Source organism: Bombus huntii, unplaced genomic scaffold (genome assembly GCF_024542735.1).
Source record: "Bombus huntii isolate Logan2020A unplaced genomic scaffold, iyBomHunt1.1 ctg00000072.1, whole genome shotgun sequence".
In the NCBI taxonomy this organism is placed as follows: Eukaryota; Metazoa; Arthropoda; class Insecta; order Hymenoptera; family Apidae; genus Bombus; species Bombus huntii.
In genome coordinates, this window is record NW_026099330.1 from 55776 (window position 1) to 67598 (window position 11823).

The window sequence follows — 11823 nt, forward strand, 5'->3', positions numbered from 1 at the left end:
CACAGGAAAACTATAACGGGGTGTGTCTAAGGATACGAGATCATCGGATTCGTCGAGAAAAGCCTTCGTTCAGAAAGTGTTGCTGCTAATTGGTTAATCTCCATATCGGTGGTTAGAAAAGGATGCTAGCCGCCCTCGAGGGAAAGTTGCTAGTGGGAGACGCCGCTCGTTGAAAAATATGTCTTCCCTATCTTCCCGTAGTTGGGACAAAGACTGTTTGTCTGTTTGAAGGACTTTAGTTAACTAAACCTTAAGATTTATAACGGGCCCTCGGGCTAGCCGAACATGTACTGCGGAGACGCATCGACATCTGGCAATCATCTTACTCGAAGAATAGGGTCTGCACGTGGCGAGCCACGGGACAGAAACCGTTGGAATGTTTACTGTCGCGTGTCGCCACAAATATTTCTTTTAAGGAGAGCTATAGAATTACTTCATACCTTTGTTAGGCAAAGCGTTCATCCCGTGACCGCGGCTACGTTCGGCGACTGACTGTCGCCTCGAACCCAAGCTCATTATCACAATTCTCGAATAATTACAATCGGGTTGAATAACTACAATTGTTCAATTACAGCTATAGTAGACTCTAGGTTACAATGTTGCGGGATTATCCAAAATTCCAAAGGCTCCGGTGTTCTTTCATCTCCGACACGGCCATCCTGACTATCACACGTCCTCGTGTGTAACTAAAATATCGTATTTCTTACATTAGATTCGATACAACTGACATTATTTGCGATTTAACTAAATGTCCAAGTAAGTCAAGGGTCCAGTGCAATAACAAAGTTTCGTTCGGAGGTTTGACAACAGAAAAATAAAAGAGAATAGGAATTTGTAATGTTATAATTTGTATTCAAAGTGTTAGGTGCGTTCTGTGAGTCGCCAGCCAGACCGTAATGACACAACAGATCATTTTCGATTTCGTACACCGGTGAACCTCAGTTTGTTGGATCATATTGCCACGTTGGGTGCATTACACCCAGAAAGCACGTAAGCCCACTCAACGGGTTACAACAAAAACACATCAACCCTCTCAACGGGTTACAACAAAAACACATCAACCCACTCAACGGGTTACAACAAAAACACATCAACCCACTCAACGGGTTACAACAAAAACACATCAACCCACTCAACGGGTTACAACAAAAACACATCAACCCACTCAACGGGTTACAACAAAAACACATCAACCCACTCAACGGGTTACAACAAAAACACATCAACCCACTCAACGGGTTACAACAAAAGCACATAAAACCACTCGGTGTATTACTATGACCACAACGCAGTGTTAATGATCCTCTGAGGTCAGTGTACTTGCATCGTTATTATCACCGCCGTTGTCATCACCGCAGACGTCTAACTCAGCAGGGACGCAACCTTCTGGCATTTTTCTCAGTCTGTCGTGTCTGTCCTTATATGATCGTTTGCCGTCTAAGGTTTTTAGGGTATATCTATCTCCTTCCAAAATCTCGGCTATTACGAATGGACCCCTGAATTTCGGATCTAACTTCGTCTGGTTTCTTTCCTCGTTTTTACGTAACACGAAATCGCCAAGGTTGAACCTAACTATTTTAGCTTTGTTTTTGTCGAACCTATCCTTATCGTATTTGGCGCAGTGATACATCGAGCATTTTCGACGATCGCATTTGCGTCTAAGTTAGTTTCGCTTAGTAAGGAGTTATCCCGGTGATCGTGGATTCGTTTGAACTCAAACATTGCTAATAGTATTATTTAATTTAATTATTCGTAGATCGTATTATTCATTAGGCTTAGTGTTTGTTAGACTTATTATTAGTTGTACTTATTATTTGTTAAGCTTAGTGATAGACCTGTATATATGTCTAAATAAAATCTCGGCTTTGTGAAACGATGGCTAGTCCACACGAAGAGTCGTCGCGCGCCCAAAATTCGAATCGTGACCCGACATATATATATATATATATATATATACAAGATATATATACAAGAAAGAAGATACAAGAAAGAAGATACAAGAAAGAAGGAATATTATATTAGCGGCATTTTTGTAGCCATTATATAGGGTTTCGATCGCATAATTAATCAGTATCAACTTACCAGTCTTTAACGGAAGGACAAAAAGAAGAGCAGACGACACACAGACCGCAATCATGATCATTTTCAAGTAGAATCTCAAACTGCCGTACATCTTAGAAAACTTCGTTAGTCGTAAGGGATCAAAGGATGATGTCCGCGCTAGGGAAAATAGATGAGAAGCGGCTATTTCAACAACCACCGTGTAGGTACTGCACTAGCCAGAAGTATCTGCGACAGAAATCAGAATACACTCGTTTTCGCATGGTTGGATCAATTTCGCGTGGGACTAACCTGATTGAACCTAACGCGGGATAATTGCTCAACTCACGACTTTAACCAGCCCGCTTGATTCTCTGTAAATGCTTGAAATTGACGCTTGGATTCTTTCCAGATTAACTAGCTTTGCCCCTCCCTCCCTTTATCTATTTTCTTAGATCGACTTAGACTGCCACAATATATTATCTTTCTTCTTTTCTTTCCTTTTCTTTCCTTTTGATCTTTTAAAGCCCTAAATCGCTGGCTATTTTGTATACTATATATTTTGTACACTCAATTACTCTGTAAGTCATAAGTACATATGTTTTACAACGTTATTTGTCATATTTCAGTTAAACCCCAGAAAAGCCAGAAATATATTTTCAGCATGTTTTAACGCGCCCCTGGCAAAGATCTCAAAAACGAGTTGCGGCACAATTTAAAGCGACAAATAGCATCGCGTGTCTCGTTGTGGTAACACACGGTTCGCCAGTTTTTTTTTTTTTTGATATCGGTGACTGCCATATTCTCTTGAGTTTCCAAATCGTAAAGAATCTTTCCCCAGGGATTGGTCAACTGTGTATGTCCCCATGCGACGTAACTTGCTTAAGGAACACGAGCCGGTGATATGCAGGCAACGTATAATTGATTATCATTCGCTCTGAAACGCTGAAGTAATGACCAGTGCAGTGGTCCAGTGGTCATATTGAATGCCGCTGGATATATCAGCATTTGGCAACCTAACCCAGAGAAGCAGGAAATATGAAGCTACCGAATACCAATTAACTTCGTAGTTGCACGGTTCACATTCCATCATTTCTGAATATGCGAGGACAGTCCTCTTATTGTGCTTTTAATTCTTTTATTTGTTTCATTTTCAGCAAATATACTGGTTTTTTTAAATTAAGCTTCTGTTTATACAGAGTTACAGATTATATTAATTTTATATAGAATATATTTAAGAAAGATATTTAATTTTTTGCTAGTTAAGTATTGATCGATTAAGTTACTGTACCTTTGTTCCGATAAATGCGTGCCATTTCCTCGAATCTAATATCATAGCAAATGCCAATACCTATTTTGCAGCCCTTCACATCGAACGTCGTTAGGGAGTTACCAGGACTGAGTGAATCACTCTCTCGAAAAGTAATCTTATTAGGAATGTCGATGTCGAATAGATGTACCTAATAACATAAAAATGTAGTCGCTAATTCTATTGCTGCAACTTTTGTAATTTAATATCAAAGTTACCAACTCCTAAACTTTAATTATTTTTTATTTAATAACTGACAGCGTTTTTATCACTTTCTTTTATTAAAAAATCTTATCATTTAATAATGTTTAAAAAGGAGAAAAAATAAGTATAATAATATTTTAAGTATTTGAAAAATTTATACAACACAAACACATTACAACAAAAATGGGCGTTTCCCGTATCATAACGTATTTTATAAACCGTAAATTATAGAATTGGTTATAGTATACGTATGTACATATGTATATTCCTAAATTATTCCTAGATAGAGTCACTTTCTTCGCCCCAATATTTTCAAATTCAAAGCCATAAAGGAATATATTACTTACCTTTCGGTGTTTTGCTATCAAAGTTCCATCGGGACCCCAAATAGTACAGGTATTGTACAATTTATCGCCCTCTATTTCAGGCATCGTACCACCAACTACATAGATGTTGTTTTCTTTAGCTGCGTTCGATGAAGCAACGCTCGTTTCACCATCAGGAATACTCTCGGCGTATTTTGGAAAGTACTCTGCGTTACAATATTTCAATTAATGAAATGTCTTTTGTTCCAACCATAAATTAAATTGAAATGTTTGTCAGTTTTTTATTTTTTAAATTATTAAAATAACTAAGTTTTATATTTCGACTTAATTAAATATGCAATTACTTAGCTAATAGTATATATAATAAATTGTTTCTACAGGTTCAAAATGAAAAATGAATATTTAGAAATATTTAATTACGACAATGCTATTTGTGTTAGCATCAGTGGCTTGTTACTCAACGACTTTGCTAGTACTTTTTGAAACATAAAGTTAGTTTTCAATTAACACTTATACTAGAGGCGGAATTATAAATGCAAAATAATTGATAATACTAATTTATAAGTACCTAATTATTAGTATCTTCAAAAATATATTTATACAAAAATCACGATAATCATGAAAATGGGGAAATCCTATATTCTCGAATCAATTCACAATTTATTTTGTATATTAATTAGATTCCGCGCTCATCAGTACGTACTCACTGGCGAGATCGAGAAAATGTATCGGCAATTCCTCGTACGACCAGAGGATCGGAAATATCAAAGGATATTATGGCGCAGCGCGAGTGGAGAAACAGAAACATATGAGCTTAACACCGTAATACTCTTATCATAGAAATAGAAGCAGTCCTCAATTCCCGCCCGCTAACTCCTATCTCCACCGATCCAAATGATCTCCTAGCCCTCACTCCCGGACATTTCCTCATTGGCGATTCATTAATGTGCTTACGTGATCGAGATTTCAGAGACATTCCATCGAACCGACTCTCCAAATGGCAGCATATCCAACAGCTTAAACAACATTTTTGGAACCGCTGGCATAAGGAGTATTTGAACGAGCTAACCAACCGCAATAAATGGAGCAAGGGTGGACACAGCATCCAAAAGGGCACAATCGTCATCCTCAGAGAGGACAACGTTCCCTCCATGCATTGGCCTCTGGGCCGAGTTCATCCAGGCGCCGATGGTGTTGTCACGTAAAATAACAAAATAAAAAAAGAAATTTGAGGTGTAAATAAAAAAAAGAAACTTTATTTTTTTTCTAACATCAATACACTTTACAATCTACTTCCGAACTCTGGGCGTGACTTTTTAAGACTGACTCTTATGATTTTACTTTCGATCGGATCCGATTACTTTCTTTTGTCATCCCTCAACATCCCCACCGTCCATGCATTTGCTAGGCGTCCGCGACCGTTGCCACGTGCTCTTTCTTCTAGAACCTTCGGTGGAAGGACCGTTGGGATGTTGATGGTTCATTAGGCACTTCAGCGATATACATTGTCGCCGAGTGCTTTATCTCTATCGTCAGTCCGTCGGATTTGAAGTATGCCGGTCGTGACAGTGTCATCCGGACAGCTACAGTTCAGACGGCAAAAAGCATTTTGGATCGGGGCGTCAAAAGGCTTGTCCCACTGCCAATTCAACCCGATCTCGAGAAACCCGAACAACTAGCCACCGAGACGAAATAAGATGGGAACTTCAACCACACCTCGCTAGTTTGATCGGTACCCTCTCAACGGGGGGAGAATGTTACGCCATGCGGCTTACCATAGGTCATATTCTTAACTATCGATCGCGGCACTATAATGTCGCAGACGGACCGTCGCGTCTGCCCGGCAAACAAACATTGTAGTGGCAAGCGCATGATTCATTAAGCAGGGCGACTTCCAGAAACGTCGACTCGTGGTCGTTATTTTACCTCGCGTAAAAGAATGTGGCGTGATCCGAACGTAGTGGGGGTCGCCTTCCAGAAAAAACGAAAAAAATCGAAAGGCGTTCAGAACTTTTCGAGAAGTCGAACCGTCAACACAGGTGGTATGTCGCGCATTACTTATCAACCAAAACGCAGTTACATTTTTTTTGTTCCATTTATATCTTTCTAGTTAATAAGTTGTTGAAATAAACATTAATTTATTTGTGTTAATTCTGTGGAATTTCATTGAACTACTGAACTGATCAGTTCGTGGCGTCGATTATTTAATCGTAACGGGAAATTACAACTCTCGTTGACGTGCTATCTCGCGATCGCGTCTCTCCGCGAACGGTCGAAACAAAATGATTCACTAAAAACTGTCCTGAATTCCTAAGAACTTATTTACCGCAAAACTGACAAAGTGTTTATTTAAAAAATGAGGTTGAAGGTAGTCCTTTTCTTTCATTTCATTCATTTTCATTTTCTTTCTTAAGTATGGCTAACACAATATCTAATCAATTAAAATTTTATATTTTCACGTGAAAAGTTTCTTTAGATAATTATTATCAACATGATGACTAACTCTTACGGATTAATACGTGTCTGTAGGGCAATCCGGTGGACTCGATCGGCTTTTTACTTCGAAAGTTGAGTAATCGGTGTCGCTTTCTTACGCATCTTTGAACTGTATAAATGTTTTAAAATTGTTTGATCCAGAATGTACCACACCGGACAATCAAGAAGGCAGGTGCCTTGACTACAGAAAATGTAAACCTCTGCAAGAAATATGGCAGATACAGTACCGTACAGCCACCGATTTTTATAGACGATCAGTGTGCAGATACCAGGGCAATGTTACGATCGTTTGCTGTCCGAACGATCCAAACAAAGAGAAGAGAGAAATTTTAATAAAAACTGTGTATAAGTATAAGGCTTTGCGACCACCATACTGAGGTTTTAGCAACGTCTCTCATACCAGGGTGGTCGATGGTAAACCAGCTGAACTTGGTACGTTTTATGTCTTTCTTTCCGATTAATAATAAGCCATTTACTGCAAAGAATGAACTTTAAAGGCATTAAACAGCACATCAATGTACATTTCAATTAGACTAAATAATAATGCTATGATTTTATCGGTAGTAACTTTACTTATTAACTTGAATTATTTCTTTCTTTTACTTCATGTTAGGAAGAGTATCTTTTTGCTTGAAATAAAAAATTGATATAGGAGTAATAATATGGATAGAGATCAAAAACTGTTAGGGCAGAAATTACACGTTTGAACTTTATAGTTCAGTATAGTTCAAATAGAAATTATATAGAATTATTTAATAATTTGTATTCCACTGGAATAAAAATTTAATTTCTGTCTTTATCAAATCTCTGTTTCAGAGTATTTGTACGTATGTACTTATCGTCTGCTGTATGATCGAATTTCGAATAGGTAATAATCGTTGTTACTCGTTATGTGAGAAAAAATTATGTATATTCACAACTATGACTATTGCATTTTAGGCGCTTGGCCATGAATCGCTGCATTAGGTTTTCGTAATCCCCGAAACCCAGACAAACCACTATGGAAGTGCGGAGGTTCCCTGATATCGGCTAGGCATGTTTTGACCGCAGCACATTGTGCACATATGGATGGAATAGAAAACATACACAATCATAATATTGCCATTCTTAGATTGGTGGAGGAGGTGCCATTTTCGAGTAAGTCCTCAAATATATATATATATATATATATATATATGCTATTGAGTATTACTGAAGTATCATATCCTGAAATTTCTTACTGTACACATATATTGTGTCATAAAGCGTGTATAATTCTTTCTCATACTTTTGGTCATTAGTTTCCTGCATTTTCATTTATTTTTTTATTTTTCAGGGTACGTATATCCCATTTGTACGAAAGAGCCCCTACGAAAGAGCAACTTCGTCGGCTATAACCCCCTTGTTGCTGGATCGGGAGCATTAAGATATAGTAAGTGATATCAATTTTATAATAAAATTAAATAGTTCCAGTCTTAAATATCTTTCTTATTTTCTTCGTAGGACGACCACGACGTAATGCATTAATGGAAGTACAAATGCCAGTGATTAAGAACGCCGAATGCAAAATAGCTTATTCCAAATTTCCTAATGCACCTGATATCACTGATGGTATAATATGCGCCGAACATGCTCAGGGTGGAGAGGATTCTTGTACGGTAATTAAGTTACAGAGTTACTACAAACTATACGGTATCTGAAGACACGTCGATTCGAATTAACATCAAATCGACGTCTTAAACATTAAAAATAATAGATAAACACAATTTAATAGTTTTGCCCACTTCTCACACCTCGTTATGGTATTTAATCTAATTTCCTCTAATCTTAGTTTTGCTCAAAATACATATAACATGTACGTTATAAATTGGAGTATTTCAATACACAAATCAATAGAAGATTATTACTGTATATAAGTATAATTTCAATACAATTCGATCGATATATTTCAGTATCTTTGATTAAAAATTTAACGATCCTTTCAGGCTGACCGCGGCGGATCACTGCTGATACAACATGAATTAACCTCGTATTTAATAGGTATTGTGTCTTATGCTTATAAGTGCGGCACAGCTGGGTATCCCAGCGTTTACACTAGGGTCACATCGTACCTTGACTTCATTCTCCAAGCGATGCAATAATATGATATTACTGTTCCATAAATATCATTGTGTAAAAAACGTAAAGTTGGATTTTCTTATTGTGGAGATAAGAAACAGCTCAAATTTACATTGTTTTGTACGTTACAAATTATAGGCTTAAAATGTACGAAATGTAACTTTGAAACGACACTAATTTTTTACGCACGATAAACCTCCACGACTTAGGTATGTAAAGATGATAAACGTATATTAATTCTATAAATTTGGTAATAATAAACCAACTTTCTGAGAAGTTCTGTAAATTTCGTTTCTGTTGTATCAAGAGAATAATGGAATATTCCACTTAGATCGTATACTTCTTGTATGTACGTACAAAATTTTCCGGCTAATCTAAAACACTTCATAAGATAGAGAGCTTCTGAAAATTCGGACACAGAGAGTGCATAAAATACAAGATAAGTCTCGTGTCTTTCAAAATTACTTTTTATTCGCTAAAAACGTCCTGTGTACTCATGCAATCACATGCAACCTCGAAACTTCACTTATTTTTTATCACTTTCCAATTCAATACACAGTTTCTGCATTTTTGACTATATGTAAGAGAAATTTCCATTCAGCCAAAGGTGTACTTACAGATTATAGATTCCTATACGACTCTCAGTAAAAATTTATCCGCACTCCAGATAGTTAAAACTTCTGTCGACCGTATTGATCCATCTGCACTCTTCGTATGACGTCAATATCTGTTCAGTGCTGCTGCGCAGGTTTCTTTGTGTTACGTCAATTCGTTTGTGACCGTTGCGCGAGTAATGGCGCTTTGCAATGGTGATTTGCAGGAAAACAGTGCAGGATGCTGTGATTCGTTTCTTGTGGTCGGAGGTTATGTTTGATGCCTATATTTATCAAAGATTTAATGCACATTATGGAGAAAGTGTTTTGTCACGAAGTGTGTTTGAATGGGCACAAAAGTTCAAAGAAGATCGCACGAGTGTTATGAAAAAACAGCTGGACGCCCGTCCACATCCACGATGACAACATTGAACGTGCTCATGAACTTATGCTCTATGGAATAGACGAGTGACACTGGATAATGTGGCAAATCATTTGCAAATCAGCCACGGCTCTGCTTATGCAATAGTGCACGACAGATTTGGATTTTAAAAAGTTTGTGCGAGATGGATGCCGAAAAAGCTGATGAAAAGGTGAAGACGACGATGCATTCGTGGTTCGCAGCTCAGCCCAAAACATTTTTTAATGAGAAAATATAAAGGTCCTTCGGCAAATGGACAAAGTGTATACAGAAATCGAGTGATTATGTCAAAAAATGATGTATGTCTTTTTTGACAATTGCTTAAAATAAATTCTACACCGACAGAGCGGGTAACTTTTTACTCACCCTCGTAAGACACTTAAATTTCCAATCTATTATGATGAATAAAAGAGCTTATACTATTAAATCTAATTGTATTTTGTTGCATGAGAGTACACGTGTATGTGATGTACATTACCTTTATATCCCCTTGAACGCTTCAATATTGCGCATATATACTATATTTTGTACAGCTTCTATAAAATTTCGTATGTTTGTTTAGGCTGTTAATCTAGAGGCTGGAGTACAAAGAAGTGGCACAATGATGTGGGCTGATGACATTTATAATTATCAAGGAATCACCCCTACATTCGCTCAGGTATATATCGTTGACTATAATGTATTTAACATATATGATTGTTAGAATATTAATAATTAATTTTTAATTCTATCAGAATTTTAATGAAACTGTCCCTTGGGAAGGAAGAACTGATACCTTGATATCACGGTTTGTACATCCTATATATACGACAAATTTTAGAACATTATATAACGAAGAACCAGATCGTCGTGGCCATGTGATGTGAATAAAAGGACTTGAATTTGATGATATTTTTATAATGTTAGATAACATAACTAAGTATCTTCACAGTAAGATAGGATGACATGGTTTACATGATCTTAATGTTGTTCACTCGAGTGATGATATTATAAGGAAAAGCGTAATATCACAGGTAGGATGATTCATAATTTAGAACTACTAACTCATGTATGTATTAAAAATTAAAGAAATATATTAAATTTTATAGGATATTTATGTTTAGTAACCAGTAATTCAGAGATTGGTATTCATGGTTACTATAACGAGGCTGTAGAAACGCACCCTTTCTTCTTTGCAAATGGCCCTGTATTTATGTCTAAGCCGAAACTGGAACCTCTGAATAATTTAGATTTATTCTTGTTATTTTCTAAAATACTTATCTACAGTATACCATAAGGAATGATACCGTATCGCACCTAATCAAGTGCCTTAAGAAACATCAACAGGATATCACAGTAATCCCTTATCGACTGATATGTAAGTAAAAGTTATCTGTCATTGTTATACACAATTATGTGTTAGTGTTATACACAGTTATTTATCATTTTCTATTAATTCAGTTGTAGCCACTACAATATCTATGACACTGGTAGTAATTATAAGAACAATAATGATGTTCTATAAGAGGAAATGATGATTAGGAACAAAAACTTACAGGTAAGTCAAAGTATATGTTATTTGCCATTTGAAAAGAAAGTTACTAACTTGGAATTTTTTGATAAATAATAATTGTGCAAAATATATTGGATTTCAAATTTGTCAAAAATTGAAATTTAAGAAGCATTGTAATAATATAACATTAATATTTTGATTTTTCAGGAGATATCATGCGGTGGATGGATAATATGTAAAAAATATTAAGCAGTATATGAATTTTCATATTGCGTAGAGATAACAAAATGAATTTTAAAAAATGTCGACATGGTAATAAGAAATAGCATCATGACAAAGAATATATAAACACAGTTTCATTTTTTATAAATAAAAATTTGTTGTTCCAGATTTTGAAATATAGTGAAACGTTTAATTAGTATCTTAATATCTTTAAATAATTATTATTTTAGAATCAATTGTAATTGTATCATACGTACTTTTGAATTCGTGCAAGAACATATGTTATTTTGAAGTAGTTATTATTAGGAAATTGTTAGACGCGAACAGTATGCGAAAAGTTAGTATGTAGTGTAATAATTATCAATCAAAGCACAAGAATTAAATTCTTTAGGAAAAAATTTCCGGAATTTCTTATTTACATGATTATAAAGAAATCCATAACAAAAAGGAGCTGCTTTCTAATACTTCTCTTCCTTGTAATGCCTACGTTAACAATAACGAGGTTCGACTTTTTGTTTTTAGAGGGATACTGGAAAATTTGAAAGTACAGTACCATTGGGAAGAAAATCACGATATTGAAAACGATATTTGCAAGTAAATTTCCAAAAAATCTGTTTTCAAAT

The 11823-nt window shown here is 36.0% G+C and overlaps 1 protein-coding gene and 2 long non-coding RNA genes across 4 annotated transcripts in view; all 3 read left to right on the forward strand.

Annotated features, from left to right (window-relative positions):
• LOC126876356 (venom serine protease Bi-VSP-like) overlaps positions 1-8149 on the forward strand; it is a 34821-nt gene extending 26672 nt beyond the window's left edge. Inside the window, exons 1-4 of one of the 2 annotated variants that reach the window (XM_050639212.1) lie at positions 5445-5921; positions 7315-7512; positions 7691-7786; positions 7858-8149. In XM_050639212.1, coding sequence (XP_050495169.1) covers positions 7440-7512; positions 7691-7786; positions 7858-8054 — 366 coding nt within the window. In that variant the 5' untranslated portion in view covers positions 5445-5921; positions 7315-7439 and the 3' untranslated portion in view covers positions 8055-8149. Of the gene's footprint in view, positions 1-5444; positions 5922-7314; positions 7513-7690; positions 7787-7857 lie in introns of those variants that run through there. The other variant, XM_050639213.1, reaches the window with a different exon arrangement.
• A 51-nt stretch (positions 8150-8200) lies between these two features.
• LOC126876363 (uncharacterized) lies at positions 8201-10480 on the forward strand. The gene is made up of 4 exons (XR_007694143.1): positions 8201-8681; positions 9092-9836; positions 10049-10144; positions 10221-10480. It is a non-coding gene; the product is annotated as an uncharacterized LOC126876363 (long non-coding RNA).
• Positions 10481-10492: 12 nt separating this feature from the next.
• LOC126876364 (uncharacterized) lies at positions 10493-11376 on the forward strand. The gene is made up of 3 exons (XR_007694144.1): positions 10493-10843; positions 10927-11023; positions 11186-11376. It is a non-coding gene; the product is annotated as an uncharacterized LOC126876364 (long non-coding RNA).
• Positions 11377-11823: the final 447 nt, after the last annotated feature.